The sequence below is a fragment of the Thamnophis sirtalis genome, unplaced genomic scaffold (assembly GCF_051295495.1).
Source record: "Thamnophis sirtalis isolate CommonGarterSnake01/CBP01778 unplaced genomic scaffold, rThaSir2_p1.2 scaffold_15, whole genome shotgun sequence".
Classification (NCBI taxonomy): Eukaryota; Metazoa; Chordata; class Lepidosauria; order Squamata; family Natricidae; genus Thamnophis; species Thamnophis sirtalis.
In genome coordinates this window covers 39,116,539-39,134,721 of record NW_028261395.1, presented here as the reverse complement: position 1 = coordinate 39,134,721, position 18,183 = coordinate 39,116,539, and the positions used below count along the sequence as shown (strand labels likewise).

At 53.9% G+C, this 18,183-nt stretch overlaps 1 protein-coding gene across 1 annotated transcript; it reads right to left on the bottom strand.

Annotated features, from left to right (window-relative positions):
• Window positions 1-3,284: 3,284 nt before the first annotated feature.
• Window positions 3,285-16,915, bottom strand: DDI2 (DDI proteasomal shuttling factor 2). The gene is made up of 9 exons (XM_087702479.1): window positions 16,719-16,915; window positions 12,695-12,824; window positions 11,370-11,648; window positions 10,774-10,900; window positions 10,547-10,674; window positions 10,205-10,333; window positions 10,000-10,103; window positions 9,234-9,423; window positions 3,285-4,889 (listed from the first exon to the last, which is right to left on the bottom strand). The coding sequence occupies exons 1-9, from the start codon at window positions 16,854-16,856 to the stop codon at window positions 3,397-3,399; spliced, it is 2,718 nt and encodes a 905-aa protein (XP_087558605.1). The 5' UTR covers window positions 16,857-16,915; the 3' UTR covers window positions 3,285-3,396.
• Between the last annotated feature and the right edge of the window lie 1,268 nt (window positions 16,916-18,183).

Sequence of the window (18,183 nt, the reverse complement as noted above, 5' to 3'; positions counted from 1 at the left end):
TAGCCCCTACGGGAGTGAAGGCATGCCGGGAGTTGTAGTCCGGGGCCCGCCTCTTTTTTTTTTTTTAATTCTCTCTGCCTTTAGCTCCAGCAAAGCCTACTCCGCTCCAAGAATAGAATAACAAGAGTTGGAAGGGGCCTTGGAGGTCTTCTAGTCCAACCCGCTGCTCAGGCAGGAAATTCAGGGCCTATCAAGTAGCCCTTAAGCCAGCATTGTACAACTTTTTTATTCTGTGGCCACATTCTTGACCTGTGGTTGGGGTTCTGCCCACTTAGAATAGAATATGAATTAGGAATAGAATAGAATAATGGATAGAATACACTAGGAATTAGGAATAGAATAGGAATTAGGAATAGAATAGAATAAAGGATAGAATTAGGAATAGAATAGGAATTAGGAATAGAATAGGAATTAAGAATAGGAGAGTCAGAAGGGACCTTGGAGGTGGTCTAGTCCAACCCCCAGCTTAGTCAAGAATTCAGTGCCCATCAAGTAGCCCTGCACAACTGTTTCTCTGGCCACATTCTGACCTGTGTCCGATGCAGAAGCCGGACAGCCCTCTACAAGAGAGGCACCCCTGTCCCTGCGTCCTCAGGGCCAAGGGCTCTTTGGGTCCTCAGCCGGGACGCCTCCCCTGTGGCAAAGGCAGGCCCAGGCCGCCTCCTCCTCCACCCCATCTTTGACACCTGCCAAGGCCTCACCTGTTGAACCGGTTAGGCCTGATGAATCAAGATGCTGCAAGAAGAGGCAACCCACACAGCCACCTGCCATGGCAAGATAAGCCTGGCTCCCCAGGAGCTGCCAGTTAAGGGCCTGACACTTACCAGCTTGAGGGAGAGGGAAGGTGCTGCGGGCGCTTCCAAAACCTATTGCACCACCAGCAGGCATTAAGGGCTGCACTGGGCTGGCTTTTCTGGCTGGGTCCCGCAATAAGCAGGTTAGGGAGGCCGAGCGCTGAGAACATTCGAAACGCATTCCATGGAGCCAGCCTGCTGGGAGAGAAGCCTAGGCTGGATATGGCATGGGTGCCTGGCTGGTGAAAGAAATTGGGCAAGGCTGGCCTTGGCTGGGCAAAGCTACAGCAGTGTCCTTAATAAGGTAAAGGTTCCCCTTCCACGTATGTGCTAGTCGTTCCCGACTCTAGGGGGCGATGCTCATCTCCGTTTCAAAGCCGAACAGCCAGCGCTGTCCAAAGACGTTTTCCATGGTCATGTGGCTGTCGTGACTAAACCGCCGAAGTGTTACCTTCCCACCAAAGGTGGCTCCTATTTTTCTACTTGCATTTTTTTTAACATGCTTTCGAACTGCTAGGTTGGCAAAGCTGGGAAAAGTCACAGGAGCTCATTCCGTTATTTGGTGCTAGAGATTCGAACCGCCGACCTTTCTGATCGACAAGTCAGCGTCTTAGCCACTGAGCCACCTTGGTGTCCCTAATATTTGCCCCCAGAAAAGGGGCGCCACCAGCACACAAATGCCGCCTTCCATTCTCCTCCCGCCAAATGCCCACCCCTCTTCGGCTCTGCAACCCTCCAATTTGGTTGCACTTGAGTGGCACCTTTAAAAAAAAAAATCTATCGGACAACAGCTATGAGAAAACGCATCTTTTATTTTTAAAATCCAAAACGTTTACATGTTTCTCCCAGTTGAGAAGCAACCGCCCCCCCTGACACCTGCCAAATACGTCCTTATTATTATTTTTTTGGTAAAAAGGAAGATGCGAGCTATAAAGATGTCACCCGATCATCGGCAAGAGCCCAACTGCCTCCCGATGCTACCCCGGCAGCAGCTAAGCGGGCAGAGGCAAGGAAGGGCGAAGAAGGGCAACCCTGCAACATGGTGGGCAGATTCCTGAGAGGCCCCCGGCCCGCCGTTGCGTGTGCAGAGTGCCAAGGACGCCCGCCTCGAGGCGTGGCCACCGGTGATCTGGGCCTTCCCTCGGCGTACGAACAGGGAGCGAGATCCAGACTGCTCCTCTGCAAATTATACGCAAATCCCCTCTACGACGGGCAAGTGCTTTTGCAGATGTTCACAACGCTGCCCTCCAGCTGCTTTCTCTCTCTCTGCCAGGAAGTGCGGCCCTCGAAACTCACCCTTAAAGGTGCGTTTCGAAAGCATCACCACCTTGGCTGACTGTCAGGATTCTCCTGTGCCGTTGGTGCTGGGTTGCGGCACCCAAGTCCACGGAGCACCTTCAGGGGCACCTGGCAAGGGGAACTCCTGCCATGCAGAGCCCCTCCCAACATAAAGGGCCTGGGTCTCTTCCCCACTACTCCTCCCTCGCTGTCGGAGATCAGCAACCCTAGCCAAGAGCCACAGCATTTGTCCAATCAAAAGAAAACACCGCCTGTGCGCTGTCACCCAGACCCACATTTCAAAACTCTCCCGCCGCTCTGAATTATTATGGGGACAGGACAGATTCCCACCCCATCTCTCAAGCTGCCGAGGAAAATCCAAGGCTTCAGAAACACCGAGGAAGCCCACCTCCCACCTTGGCCAGACCTGGGCTGGGGAATCGGCGACCAATGAATCTCTCCCAACGGAAGGGCGGCTCCTGGCCTCTCCCCGTTATAAATGTGATCGGCAGCTCACAAATTCCCTGCCTTTCGTTACAAACCTCCAATGCTTAATATCGTTCGTTAAGGGAGGCTCACAGCAAGCATCCCCCCACCCCTCGGCCCTAACCTCTCCCAGGGAAAAACTGGAAAGCGCCACAGCTCCTCCGTCAACCGTCTCTCTTGCCTAGCTCTGCTGTCTCCTTACCAAGCCCAGCACCGTCACACCCACCCAACCACCGCACGCAAAGCTGCATTTCAGCCTGCACCGAGAAGGGCCAGAAGCCCTCTGAGGCCTCTTGGGACCAGCCTCAAGACCTGAGGGGCTAGAGCTTGACTCCACGGTACCCCCCAAAGCGCTGCCCCTTTGGGGCACTCTCAAATTTCACCCACGGCTGCAAGCGAAGCAGAATTGGGAGGCCAGTCACACGGCAGGCATGCAGTGTCCCCCAGGGAGGGAGGGGGGGGTGAGAAGGGGGGTGCCACACACACCGCACCACCCTGAACACTCTGGCACCAAGGTTAAGCGCCCCCTTCGGACCTGGGCCTGTGCCTTCTAAGCCCCCATTTTGCATCTCGTTGTAAAACCATATATTTCAATAAAGTTTTAATTCCGCAGACCTAGGCCAGAACGATAGTTAGTAACAAAATGGCGGATTTCGTACAATGCCAATCTTGTTTCTTTTCAATGGCCCAAAATTCAACCAGGGAAATAGGAGAGATGAAACCTGGTTGAAAATAATGGATATTTTAATTCCCTTTTCTTTCCTTAAAAAAAAAAAGGTATCAAACGTAGTCACGGGGGGGGGGGGGGAGGGGCGCTCGTTTAGAAAGGCAGCCTTGGCTACGTGGGCACCACGATGTTCCTGGCTAACAAGATGAGCAGGGCCAGATCGGCATTCCCCCCCGCGTGCTCCAGAGCCTCTCCGGCTTCTTGCGGTGTAAAGCCAGCCCCCACAATCTGATCGAGGTTTGCGGCGAGGGCAGGAGGAGGAGAGCTGGGCTCCGAATCTCCAGGGGGGAAGGACGAGGGCTCAGGATGCTCGCCGGAGGAGTCTCCCGCTTCTTCCGGGGAAGGGTTGCAACTACCCCGGGCGGTACAGGACTCCTGAGGACCGAACGAGGCAAGAGGGCTCTGCTCCACAGCAGTGGAGCCAGGATGCGGCCCAGAGGATACGAGCTGGGCTGGTATCCTCAGGCACTCCTTGGCCTGCGGCAGAGGCCACGCCACCAAAGGGCTCGCCGGGACAGAGTCGCCGCAGCCGGAGGCCGCTTGGGCAGCCTCTTGCTGCCCCCCAGCTACGTGGGGCTCTTCCAGCATCTCTGTCCCGGCCTCCAAGCGGGAGAGAGCCGCTCGCTCACGGGAAGGTGAATCCTCCTCGGCTACAGCCGGCTCTTCGGGAGGAACCTCAAGCGAGGGGCAGCCCTCTTCCTGCCGAGCCACCCCTCTCCGGAAGTCGTGTTTTGAACTCACAACCAGGAGCTGGTGGAGCTCCTTCAGGGCCGAGGCAAGGGAGATGCCCGCCTCTTCCTCTTGATCCTTGGGCCAGCTAATGGCCATGTTTCCGGGCTGGGTCGAGCTGCTCGCTGGGGGGAGAAGACCGAGGGGCAGAGGAAGGCCGTGGCATTCGTGCAACCCCGGCTCTGTCCCAGAGGCCGGGTCACTCATGTCGGCTGACTCGAGGAAGTGTGGGTCCGGAACCTCTGGGGCAGGGGGACGTTCAAGCGAGAGGTCGTCTCCTGGCGGCTCGGCTGGACTGCCCTCTGGCCTCTCTTCGGCCTCTTGGGACATCTCTCCTTCCTCTGTAGCAGCAGCCAGTGGCGAGGAAACGCCCCCCAGATGCTGAGGCTCTCTCCATTCACCTGAAGGAAGCTCGGGGGCCTCTAGCAGCAGGGGAGCGTCAGGCTCGCTCATCTCTAGGGACGGACTGCCCTCTCCCCCCGTCTCCGGAGGCTCGCGGCCAGGAGCAGCCTTCTCCGATAGGCAGCTGGAAGCAGCATGTACATTTTGGGGAGTCGCCGAGCCCCCCAGGAGGGAATGGGCCCCAGCGCCGGCCAGATTCAGTGGGGAGGCCAGGGGCTTCTTGCTCCCCAACCCTTCCCGGGACTCCAGCAGAGAATCCAGCGATTTCCCAGCTCTGGGATTTTCAGGCTCCGCTTGGCCGCCGAGGGGGGAGCAGACGGCCGGAGCCGAGGCCGAGCGATCGAGCAGCAATCGGCTTGCGGGGCTGTCAGTAATCTTCAGACCAAGTTCTGGAAAACAAACTGGAGGTTTAAAGCCGTCTGAAGTTGGTTGCGACGGAGGTCCAAGTGAGGTAGTTTCTGTATCGCTAGTCTCTGCGCACACAAGAGGGGAGAAGAGAAGGGGAAAAGTTTTAAGATTAAGAACCCCAGAGGTCGCAGAGTAAATGGGGAGGCCCTACAAGCAAGCGACATAGAGTGGCAGTAGGGAAAGCTGCCTCCCCCCCCGACCTGCTCCTTTCACAAGGGAGGGGTGCAAGCGGGAACGGCTCTTCCCCCTCCATCTATCCCCAAATAGGCTCCTTTCCCCCCATTCCGTTGTACGGGCAGGTAGGCAGGCCAAACCAGTTGCAAGCGAGCGATGAGCCATGCAGCCATCCCCTCCCTCCCTTTTCAATTTCACTGCAGTTAAGATCTTAACCGACTTCCTGATTTTCGAGGAGCAGAAACCAAGACAGGTTTGACGGTGAGCCCCCTCCTGCAGCCCCGTTCCCCCCCCCCCGGCCCTCCTGCACGACTCCAGAAGAAAATTGCTCTGCCACGTTTCCGGGTGAAGGTGCTCTCATCGAGTCAGCTCAAGCCAAACCCCCTGACGGTGCCCTTCGCCCCGCCCCGCCATGCATCAGCCGAAGTAACCCCCAGCAAAGAAGCAGACACCGCTTTCCGAGGGACGGGAGCAGAAAGCCAGAAACGCCGTTCGGAATCGAGAGGTTCAGCCAAGCGGTAGGATCTGCACCGCCATGCACCGGCCCGGCCTTCCTCAGCGGCCAGTATTCCAGCAAGGACAAGTTGGGCCCCAGGAGCGTTCCCGGAGAAGCCCCGTTGCTGCTTGAGTCCTCCGCTGGGGTTCTCCCGTTCTCAGATCCAAGTTGGCGGTCCCCTCCACCCCCGCCCGCCCGTCCTGCAGGAGCCGCGAGAGGGAGGAAGCGCTGGCAGTACCTGGTGTGTGGCCCCCTCCAGCGGCAGCAAAACATTACATGCATCTAGGCTTCTGGCATTCTGTTCAGATTAGGAGACAAACACACCAAACGTGGGTTAGCACAAACACACCACATGCGCCCTGGTTCCGGGCTGGTCCGGCGGCCCTTCCTGGCCCCCCACCCACCCTCCCTGGCCTGTCTTCCAAAGTCCTCCTTTCTGAGCGGCCGCTGGCTTTGCTGGGCGAAGGGCCTCCTTCTTTCCTTCCTGGCTCTAGGCTCAACTCTAGCGCTGACTCGCTGACTTTTGCGGTGCTGCTTCTGCCTGCCTGATGGCTGCCGCTCTTCCTCGCCTCTTTCTGCCGTTAGGAAAGGGCAGCCCAACCGGGGGACACAAGAGCCCCCTGGGCTGAAGGGCTCCAACACTCGTCCTGGATGGGGAGATTCTCCAGATTGTCCAGCACATCTCGTCCCGGATCATCCGCCTCCTCCTCGGCTGCTGGGTAATGCCAGCTAGGCCTGCCGTCGGCCCTCAAAAGGCTCCGGCAGGAAACACTCTTCTCTCCTGATCCTGCGTGACTGTCCTGTCCTCTCTCTGGACTTTCTCAAGAGTTCCTTCCTCTTCCTGTCCTCTGAGCTGGCTGCCAGGACGTGTCCAGAGTCAGCGAGGCTGATGCCCGCCAATTTATCTGTCCGAGGAGCTCTGCATCTCCGCCACATGCCCTCCAAATCCAACGCAGAATGGAACTTCGGCCCCCAAGGAGCCCAACTGCTCTCTCTCCTTCCGTGTCTCTTTCTCTCTCTCTCTCTGTCTTTCTCTCTCTCTCTGTGCCTCTCTTTCTCTCTGTATGTCTCTCTTTCTGTGTCTCTTTCTCTCTCTCTGTGTGTGTGTGTGTCTTTCTCTGTGTCCCTTTCTCTGCCTCTCTTTGTTTCTGTGTCTCTCTCTTTCTCTGTCTCTCTGTGCCTCTTTCTCTCTGTGTCTCTCTTTCTCTCTCCATTTGTTTCTCTTTCTCTCTGTGCCTCTTTCTCTCTGTCTCTGTGTGTGTGTCTTTCTCTGTGTGTCCCTCTTTCTGTCTCTCTTTTTCTTTCTGTGTCTCTTTCTCTGTCTCTCTCTGTGCCTCTTTCTCTCTGTGTCTCTCTTTCTCTCTCCATCTGTTTCTCTCTCTCTCTTTCTCTCTGTGCCTCTTTCTCTCTCCATTTCTCTCTCTCTCTGTCTGTGTGTGTGTGTGTGTCTTTCTCTGTGTGTCCCTCTTTCTCTGTCTCTCTTTTTCTTTCTGTGTCTCTCTTTCTCTCTCTCTCTCTCTGTGCCTCTTTCTCTCTATGTCTCTTTCTCTCTCCATCTGTTTCTCTCTCTCTCTCTCTCTCTCTGTGCCTCTCTTTCTCTCTCTCCATTTTTCTCTCTCTGTCTCTCTCTCGCTGCAGCCGCGCAAAGAAAGGATCTTTTGCAACCAACTGCAAAAGACAAGAACCACGTTTGGGGAGGCTGAGCTGCACAGGGCAGTTGAGGGAAGGTGCCAAGGGCCCATGCTTCCCATCACACAGAGCCTCCTGGGGGCGGGGGGAGACACAGAGCCCCCAACCTATCATGAAGCGGCGAGACCGGCCATCAGAGAGTGAGGGGATGCAGGAGGGGGTGCCACAGGGCAAAAGGGCCTTCCTCTGCCCTTGGCCAGGTGGGGAGGGGGAAGAGGGGGGGTGGGCGAACTGGGGAGTGCTCGGGCTAAGTAAAACTCAGGACTAAGCTGGATCTCTTAAGGGAAGAGTTTTAATGCCAGGATAGAAGGATACAAGGCCTCTGCTTGACTGACCACATAGCATGTTTCTCGAGGGGGGGGGAGGATGGAGGGGAGGGGAGCAGAGCTGCTATAAGAGGGTGCAAAGGGGATGAGCCGAGGGGCTGGAGACTGGGCGGCGCTTTCTTCGCCTGGCTCTCTGATGTCTGAGGCGGCCATCATGCATCAATCCACCTGTAACTTAATGGGGCCAAAAGAAGAGGAGGATGAAGGAAGCTCCCTCCAAAAAACAGACAAGTTACCGTATTTTTCGGAGTATAAGACGCTCCTAAGTATAAGACGCACCTAGCTTTTGGGGAGGAAAACAAGGGAGAAAAAAAATCTGCCTCTGCCTCCCAGCAATTTGCCTCCTTGCAGCAAACAGCAAACAGCAAACAGTACAGACGATGTACACTGCTTGTGGTGTTACATTTCAGACTATACTTGTACAGATGCTGTTAAAATTGAAAGTGGCTTCCTGGAAGTACAGTTCTTCTCTGTTATTTAAAAAGAAGATACAATAGCACTGGGCCTCTTCAGATCAAGCCTTTATTTTAAAAAACTCCTTCATTTTAAGCTGTCTAGAACAATAATAAAGCAGTCTTTAAAAAATAAATCTAATAATTTGAACATTCTATAGGCATTTATATTGACTTACCTCCTTGCAGCAAAGAGCAAACATCCTGTTTGAGTTTAGCCTGATTAGAAGAAAAAACGATCTGCCTCTCCCTCCCAGCAATTTGCCTCCTTGCAGCAAAGAGCAAGTTTCACTCTCAATTTCAGTTTAAGCACTAGCTGTTTCGGGCTGCAGGGATTGCCATAGCCTATTGCCACCTCCGCAAGCCCCATTTTCCCCCTTTGATGCAAGGATGTAAATTGCTGGGAGGCAGAGGCCAAAGGGTAGGGGCCGGTGGGTGGGCGGGGCTACAAAAAAGGTGCGTCTTATGCTCCGGAAAATACGGTACTTCTGCTGCCTGCTTCTAGGTTTGGCAAAGTCTGATGCGTCTTTCCCGATTCTGGGAACTGGGGGGGGAACGACAGTCCCAGAACAAGCCTGTTTGAGTCCATAGGTCCTAATAGGATACCAAGACCCAGAGAAAGGGTGGGTTCACCCTCAAGAGAGCCATTGCAGGGACTCGGCAAATGGGAGGGAGGGGGAGAGAGCATGCGAACAGAACAGCGGCCCTGGAGAAAGCGAAGGCTATGAATTCGATGGGAGAAGAACTCTGCCGAAGACAGAGAGGACATATTTTCTTTCCAGGCCCCGCTGGAGATGAAACATCGGTTAAAAAAGAATTAAATTACTCACCTAAGGTTTCCTATTTCGGATAACTGGGTGGGTGGGGTGGGTGGGCAAAATCTTAAAATCTCTCCTCTGCTTAAAAGCTGTTAAGTCACAGCTCCCGCAATGCGCCTCTCTTCTGGGAAAACCGGAAGGCGCTCGCAATTCTTGGCGGCCCCACCAAAAAAGGGGGAGTGGTGTCCTCTGTCACAGACCCCCTCCAAGCCTTGACCATTCTCCTCCCCCCCCCAAGACCCTGAAGAGGCAGCTTTTCCTGGGCGCTCCTTCCAAATTAAGAACAAATCAAAAGCGTCTCTTTCCCCCAATTTTAGCACCGCAAGATAACACTGGCCATAATCCTTCGAATGTGCGTAACTCCCCTTTCTGGGATGTTCCGTTCTCTGGCAAGTACCCACCCCACCCCACCCCACTCCAACCTGCATGAGCTGTTTCCTCCCAGCCCACCTACCTGCTTCCTCAGCAGATTTCTGAAGGGCTTCGGCCAACTCTTGATCGGCCAGCTCTTCCGGCCGCATGTCGTCCCGGCCCGGCCCGTAAGCCAGCTTGGCACATTCGGGTAGCTCCCCCTCAGGCAGGAAGCTCGTCTGAGAGCCGGTGGTGCCAATCACCAGCATGTTGTTCTTTAAATCGATGGAACACTGGGGGAGGAAGAAAGGCAAGGAGGCTGAACCTGGCCGGGGGCTGCCGGGGGAAACCGCCCACAAAGCCAGGCATCAGATCTGCAGCCATCTTTTCTTTTGGATCTTTGGCTTGCCACACTTTCTATTATTCGACAATGCATTTTCTATTGTGGGAAAATGGGAGGAGGGATTGTATGGAGTTAGATGATATGTAGCCATAACAACATTCTTTCTAGAAAGCCAAGGTCATCATTTGTCTTTGCATCTCTGCACTTGACCGGAACTGGATGGGTGGAACTGCCAGCATGGCAGTGTAAGATTGGACCATGTGATGGACTTGTGGGTGTGGGGGCAAGATCGTGAACTTTCAATTGGGTGGGGAAAAAACCGGGAAGCTTTCAGATTCGGGTTTTCCCAGATGTGCCAATATGGCTCTCTTAATCAATTGGAACTTAGAGCAATACTTTGCCTTGGACTCTGATTTACTTTTGGATGCTATTTGGAACCCTGACACCAGGAATGGAAGGAGACTCTCGGAAGGTGCTGCCTGCAAGGGAACGCCACTCCTGCCAGCTTCAGACGCCCACCACTCACCTGGTGCCTCTTCAGCATGTCCAGGCCCAGCAGCATGTCCATGGGCTGCTCCTCCAGGATGGAGAAGGAGCACGGGAGGAAATCCCCCTCGATCTGCACCTGAGCTGCAGCAGAAAAGATGGCGGGTAGGCGTGCCTTCCACCCAGAAGCCGGCCTCCGTCGAGGGAGGGTGTCGCCGGCTGCCTCCTCCGCCCCAAACACCTACCCAGGTGCACCCTGCCAATGATCCGCTGGGTGCCCACGCCCCGGGCGATGCCAGCCCAGCGCCGGTCCACCAGTCGCATGATGTTGCACCGCTCAGCGCACGCCTGGCTCATGATGGTCATCTGGGCACCTGCCAAGAGGGCACGCCGAGTTGAAAAAGAATCCTCCCACCTGGCGGGGGGGGGGGGGGGAACGGACTCATCACGAATGAAATCTCAGCCTTTGCTGTCCTCCCCGCCCAAGGATGCCCAGCATTGTCCCGCAACCGGCTTCCTCCAAACCCTCCGCCATCGTGGCCAGCCACACCCGTCAGGAAAAGGAGAGGGGAGGGAGCCAGACGGACCTGAGTCCACGAAGGCCTTCACGGGATGGCCGTTGACTTTGCAGTTGATATACAGCATCACCACCTGGCCAAAGCTCTCAGGAGCCTCTTCCATCGCGATGGTCATGTTCTCCTCGATGTTCTGCTGCCTGAAGGCAGACCATCAGAACCGGTCAGAAGCCTTTTTGGGCCGGTTCCTTCCAGACTCAGCCCTCCGTGCGCCCCTCCCCGCCCTAACGGCCGGCTACCTGATGTCCTCCTCGATCTTGGCCTGAGCTTCCAGGTCGAAAGGGTCAGCGGAGAAGAGACGGATCCTCTCCTGCTCCCGCCGCGCTCGGTCCTGCTGCTGCTCTACCAGCACTTGAGTGAATTTTTCTGGGACACAAAATGCAGAGAGGGGAGGTTTTCTTTTTAAAGTCACAGGGTGGTGATGGCGAACCTATGGCACGCCGGCCCAAAGTGGCACGTGTGGCGTTGCCTGTTCCTCTTCTGATCAGCTGGCCATCGTGTTTGCGGCCGTGCCAGAAACCGGAAGAGCTGGTCTTTCCGTTTCCCGACGTGAGCAATGACGGCCAGCTGATCTTCTTGCGCGCCAGAAACCGGAAGACAAGCTGGCCGGCGCGCATGCTGGAAACCGGAACTTCATTTTCCGGTGCACGCATGCCCCCTGGGCAGCTCTTCTTCCGGGTTGCAACCTGGATGAGGGCAGTCGTTGCCGAAAAGGTTCATCATCACTGCCCTAGGACAAAGTGGCAGCACTGGCCCGCCCCTGGCCCTATTTCTCCTCCACCCACCCTGAGAGCTTCCTCCCACTCACCCACCTACCCATCCTGGCAGGACTCACCCAGGTCTCCGCTGAGCAGCGCCTCGGCCAGAGGGGGGTTGCGTTCCTTCAGCAGGGAGAGCTCGTGGGGGTTGGCCAGCAGCATGGCTCGCAAAAGGGCAGGGTTATCCAGGCCTTGCGGGATGGAGGGCGGTTCAGGAGGTCCCGAGGTCGGGACTGGGGCCTGTGAGGGAGCAGGTGGGGTTGGGGTTGGGGCTGGGGGAGGAAGCTGTAGGGACTGGGGGAACTGGGCGGACGTCCCCGGCACGGCGATGCTGCTGAAGTCTATCCTGGGCATCCCTATTTGCGATGGGGGGAGAAGAAGACAACACCAGATCAGCCTCCACCTGGATGTTTTGGCTTTCTGGAGTCAGCTCTCCAGAATTTGGAATATATTGTTCTGAGCGAGGCTTCCCAAGAGCCTGAAGCAAACTCCTTGTCCCGACAAAAAACCCTTTTATTAATTGACTGTGAATTCTGCTCATTCACATCCAGCAAAGTCTTTCAAAGGAGGATTTACAGTCACAGACCTTATCTGGCTTGGAGAGCTGCCAGGCTGATATCTGCAGAACTTGGCCAGGAGTCTCGGAGAGTCACAAACCAATTAAGCGAACTAATAAGTCTCCTGCAAACTCCACTCCCCTTTCGCTCCTCTTTTATTTCCTCTGGGAGGGGCCATTCACCGTCCACCTGTGGCCTTACTCCCAAGTCGACCCCTGTTCTTTAGCTGTTCCCTTGTCTGGCACTCTGCGCATGCGCCCACTGGGAACAAGCTCCAGCTGTTCTGCCTCACTGATGTCTGACTCCAAAGGCAGCTGATAACTGGCATACAGCTCTGGCCCCCTCTTTGCCTCCGACACAGAGCCCTCATCAGAGCCTTCCCCAGACTCCAGGACTGGCCCACGTTCCTCCACAACCTCCTCACTGTCTGAGTCTTCTGCCAGCTCTGCTGGTGAGCCACAACAGACCCACCCCCACTGTGTCCTCCAGAGACTGCCCGGTTGAGCCGAGCAGCCAGGATGAAGTCATCCAGACTGTTCAAGAACAAAACTAAGAGAGGAAACGGTGGTCATAGCCCACAAAATGTTGATTTATTGCAACTGTGAATGCGCCTTGCGTTCTGGCTCCTATGTTCGTGAACGCTATTCCTGTGAATCCGCTTTTTTTCTGCACAGAATTCCAGAAAAAAATCACCCCTTGAGGATAAACTGTTTGGGGAGCTGCCTTAAGCTCTGGGGAGGGAGGGCAGAATTTGCCCCGCTTTCCAAAATGTGACCACCTGTGACCCGGGGAGCTATGGAAACCAAAGAGGGGAAACCCACGAGGAGGAGGAAGGGGTGTCTTACCAGGAAAGGGGGCTGAGGACTGTGCCTGCCCATTCTCCACTTGTTGCAGGATCACCACGTCTCCGTCCTTCAGGCCATAAGACGCCAACGACCGGTGGTTGTCGGTGAGTGGCTGCTCAGCGAAGATGATCTGAGAGGAAGAGACACAGTCAGCTGAACAGAACAGAATGCAATAGAATAAAAAAGAATAGACTACCAGAATAAAGAACGGAACGCAATGAAATAGAATAGAAAAGAATAGACTTATCAGAATAAAGAATAGAATATAATATCAGAATAAAGAATGGAATGAAATAGAATAGAAAAGCATAGACTATCAGAATAAAGAATAGAATATCAGAATAAAGAATGGATGGAATGGAATAGAAAAGAATAGACTTATCAGAATAAAGAATAGAATAGAATATCAGAATAAAGAATAGAATATCAGAATAAAGAACGGAATGGAATAGAATAGAGAATAGAATATCAGAATAAAGAACGGAACGCAATGAAATAGAAAAGAAAAGAATAGAATATCAGAATAAGGAATAGAATATCAGAATAAAGAATGGAATGGAATGGAATAGAATAGACTTATCAGAATAAAGAATAGAATATCAGAATAAAGAACGGAATGGAATAGAATAGAATAGAGAATAGAATATCAGAATAAAGAACGGATGGAATGGAATAGAATAGAAAAGAATAGAATATCAGAATAAAGAACGGATGGAATGGAATAGAAGAGAAAAGAATAGACTTATCAGAATAAAGAATAGAATAGAATATCAGAATAAAGAACGGAATGGAATAGAATTTCAGAATAAAAATAGAATAGAATGCAGAATATAATAGAACAGAATATAGAATAGAATAGAATAGAATGCAGAATAGAATATCAGAATAAAGAATGGAATAGAATAGTTTATTGGGCAAGTGTGATTTGTCTTTGGTGCAGAGGCTCTCAGTGTACATAAAAGGACAAGATACATTCGTCAAGAATCATAAGGTAAAAACCCTTAATGATAGCCATCGGGTACAAAAAAGCAATCAGGGAGCAATCAATATCAATAGTAAGGATACAAGCAACAAAGGAAGCGGCCTTCAAGGAGATGCCCTGCTGGGCTCACCAGGGTCAAGCCAGCTTCGGATGCCAGGGCTATTGAGCCTGATCTGAAGCCCCCAAACCACCCACCTCTGCAAGTGACTGAACAAAAGCAGCCCAAACTGGCAGCCATTTTCTCTCAGCAAGCCCACCCAGACATGGCCGCTTCTTGGGGTGATATTTTCCAAAGCAGGGGTCCCCAACCTTTTGGACCTCAGGGTCGACCAAATTCATAATTTTAAATCTCGTGGACTATTAATATGATCTGCCTAATGACCTGGGTGGGTGTGGCTAGGTGGTCATTGGCCAGCTCGATGTCACTCACATCGAGGGGTGCCTTGCCAGCCTCTACTCGCCACTCCTCGCCTGCCCACCCTCCTTAGGGCCCCAACAGGAAGCAGTTGCTGGAGCTAAGCAGCCACCAGGAGAAAGAGTTGGCAAAAGAGCTCAGTTCAAATTGGATCTGGCCGAGAAGGAGGCTCAGGAGAAGCACCTCACTGAGGACTAGGAGCATAAGCTTTCCAAGCAGAGGGAAGAACTGTGGGAGTGCAAGGCTAGGTAATGGCGCCTGGAGGCTCAGCGGGCTGAGATGGTCAGCCAGTTCCAGGCCATGATGCAGTCCCACTGGAACGAGGCCCTCTGGCTCTTCTCCACCAGTGGTGCTTCCCTTCAGCCTTCGCCCAAAGCCCCCCACCAGGAGGCTGAAGCAGACCCCAAGTGGGAATTTCTGCCTCCTTCTGACCCCCACAAAAAGACCCCGAAGGGGGAGACTCTCTGCAGCAACACAAGCGTTCATTGCACGTATCCGTCCCAGGGGCCGTAGTTTGAGGACCCCTGATTTAGTGCAATGTAAAAAATGCAAATAATTTTTCTGCAGACCACCAACATTTTCTTATGGACCACCAGTACCACTGGTTGGTGACTGCTATTCCAAAGCATTCCTCAGGCCTGCATGAAGCTGTGGCTTCAAACGACCAAAAAAGCCTATTTTGCAGTTCCAAGATCCCAACTATCAATGATCTCAACAGTCCAGTGCCACCTTCTTCTGCCCTCCCTGATCTACCATCGCCTGCAAAGCTTCGACAGGTAATCTAACTTGGGTAAAACAATTCACAGAAAGGCTTCCTGGCAGTGCCAGGAAGTGGATCCCACTGGGGCCCCAGAGACACCGCAAGGATCGGGCAGAAAGCCCTGCCTGAAAGAGTCAGGGATGATGGCTAGACACCAGCTCCATGGCTGTGCCATCTGGGCGCAAGACAAGAATGTAACTCAGATCCACCCACAGCCAACCGACCGGTAGAAAGGATTGCGGGCTGGCTGGTTGCTTCAGGAGCCGGATCCACCGCCCCCGAGGGAGGGATCAGAATATCAGGAGAGGATCTCGGGGCCCCTGGCCTGTGCCCAATGCGGCTGCAGGTGGCAACGCAAAGCTTTGCCCCATTGGGAGGGAATCTACAGAGGGTAGATGCAAAGACTCGGGCCATGGAAAGAACTGGGAATACATTGAAGGGTTCAAACCAGCCGCACAGCCTTTTTGCAAGCAGCTATCCAGGAAACTACGTGGGCAGCGCCCGCTCTGGATACAGGCAAAGCGCCCACGAATGAAGGCGAATCTACGTGCCCCAGGACAATGTCGCAGGGTCCATTGTGGGTCGGTCTTCTGAGCTTTCGGAAGGTTTTGTGCTGGAATCCGAACCCGAAACCACCTCTGGTCCCGGTGACTGACCCAGATGGGACCCTGCAGAGCCCCTGGGCACCCTCTGAGGAGACGGGGCAAGAGGGCAAGGCAGATGGCCACAGTCCCAAAATAGATGGCCAGGAACGGAAAGAAGTTGGACTCTCAACTGTGGCAGCCAGCCAGCCAGTTCCGCAGCCAGAGAGATCCTCGGCACAGATCCCCCCCCCCGAAGCCACAAGGGGACCCTCCCCCAAAAGCAACACTCCCCCCCCCACCAACATGAGGGAATAGGAGCCCCTGCCCAGCTGTGGGGAGACCAACTGCCCCATTCAGAGCCCCCCCAGCATCTGAGACCCCTGCATCATGACCCCCTGCTCAGCAAGAGGGAGACCAACCCCCCATAAAGCACCCCCTCCCCACCATCCGTGCACAGAGACCCCTGCCAAGCTGCCCCCTAAAGAGACCCCCTCCCCACCATCTGTATACCTAGAGACCCCTGCACAGTGCAAGGGGGAGACCAGCCCCCCAAATAAAGCGCCCTTTACACTATCCAAGTGTATAGAAACCCCTGCCCGGCTGCTCCCTAAAGAGACCCCTCCCCACCATCTGTATACCTAGAGACCCCTGCACAGTGCAAGGGGGAGACCAGCCCCCCAATAAAGCGCCCTCTACACTATCCAAGTGTATAGAGACCCCTGCCCGGCTGCTCCCTAAAGAGACCCCTCCCCACCATCTGTATACCTAGAGACCCCTGCACAGTGCAAGGGGGAGACCAGCCCCCCAATAAAGCCCCCACCTACACTATCCAAGTGTATAGAGACCCCTGCCCGGCTGCTCCCTAAAGAGACCCTCCTCCCCACCATCCAAGTGCACAGAGACCCCTGCCCAGTGTAAGGTGGAGACCAGCCCCCCAATAAACGCCCCCTCCCCACCATCCAAGTGCATAGAGACCACTGCCCAGTGCAAGGGGGAGACCAGCCCCCCAAATAAAGCACCCCCTCCCCACCGTCTATATACATAGAGACCCCTGCCCAGCTGCAAGGGGGAGACCAGCCGCCCCATAAAGCGCCGGAGGGGGCGCAGCGCAGCCTAGGTAGGCGGCTGATCCTCTCAGCCCCGCTGCCCGCCCGGAACAAGGGCGGGGAGTCTCCAAGGGCCTCCGGGGCAGGGTCTCTCCCTCCCCACAACGACCCCCGGGGCGCGTCCCCGCGGCGGAACGCCTCGTGGGGCGAGGGGCGTCGCCGGGGGCGCGCACCCACCTGGCTCTCGGTGGCGGGGACGCCGGACTCGAGCGCGCAGAGGGCGCGGAAGTTCTGCAGCTCGAAGTCGGCGTCCACCTGCAGCGAGAAGGTCAGCTCGGAGCGGTCCCGCCGCAGGCAGAACACCGTCAGCAGCATCGCCGCCGCCGCCTCGCCGCGCTGCCGCCGCCGGAAAGCCCCCCCACGTCCGAGGCCGCCGGACGGCTGTCGCAAAAACGTCGCGCGTCGCGCGCGCACGCGCAGGAGGGGAAGAAGGGAGCCTCGCCCCTCGTCGGGCGCTGTGAGCGAGCCGAGCGGAGGGAAAGAGGGAAACCACTGCCCTCTAAAGGCCACATTGGGAACGACACTTCAGAGAAATTAAAAACTTTCTTTTTTAACGGCGTCCTTTTTAAAGTTGATGATTCGGCGTCTTTTATTATTGCAATGTTTATGAGTTCAATAAAATATGTATTGTTAAAATGAAAAGGGCCACTGGAGGGTCCGGGGGCTGCTGAACGGGCACAGAAGAAGGAAACGGCCTCCAAAAGGACTTCCTCCGGTGGTTCAATGCTAATGCAAGGGACGGAAAACAGTGCCCTCCTGCGGTCACAATAGGTCTAGCAGCCACAAAAAGAAACACACCTTTAAATAGATTTTAAGGTTATTATTCTGTACCATTATTATTAAAAGCTTAATTAAAATTAAAGGGACGAGGTCCAGGGACTGCTGAACAGGCACAGAAGGAATTCTGCTTCAAAAACCACAAACCAAGTTAAAAAGGCTTCAACGCTAATGTAAGAGACGGAAAACAGTGCCCTCCTGTGCTCCAATAAGGTTTAGAAATAAAACATTTTAAGGGGATGTTAAGGTTAAAATTCTGCGCTTTTATTAAAAGCCTTATTTTTAAAATTAAAAGTGCAACAGAAGATCCAGGCACCGCTGAACAGGCACAGAATGCTAATGTTCAATGCTAATGTATGGGACATAAAACAGTGCCCTCCTGTGGTCAAGGCACGTTCAGCACCCACCAAAAAGAAATACACTTTTAAAGGGATTTTAAGGCTTTTATTCTGAACCTTCGTTATTTAAAACTGTATTATTAAAATTGAAAGTAAAAAAGAACCATAGGCTGAAGAAGGGGCACAGAAAACAGCTTGAAAACCCTTAAACGAAGTTTTAAAGGCCTATGATGGTTCAATGTGAATATAAGGGACAGAAAACAGTGCCCTCCTGTGGTCAAAACAGGTTTAGCAGCCACAAAAAGAAATAAACCTTTTAGTGACATTTTAACGTTATTTCTGTGTCTTTTATTAAAATACTTATTATTAAAAAACTAACAGGGCAATTGGAGTCCCAGGCAGTGCTGAACAGGCACAGAAGAAGGAAACCTGCTTCAAAAGCCTCAAACCAAGTTAAAAAGGCCTATGATGGTGCACTGCTAATATAAGGGGCAGAAAAGAGTGCCCTCCTGTGGTCAAAGCATGTT

Excerpts from the sequence above, each read along its gene's own strand:
- DDI2 (XM_087702479.1), bottom strand. The coding sequence starts at position 16,856 with ATGCTGCTGACGGTGTTCTGCCTGCGGCGGGACCGCTCCGAGCTGACC. Across the intron at positions 10,334-10,546 it reads GAAGGCCTTCGTGGACTCAG|GTGCCCAGATGACCATCATG; the intron begins GTCCGTCTGGCT and ends CCCTCTTGGCAG. Across the intron at positions 4,890-9,233 it reads GAAATCTGCTGAGGAAGCAG|AGACTAGCGATACAGAAACT; the intron begins GTAGGTGGGCTG and ends TTGTGTGCGCAG.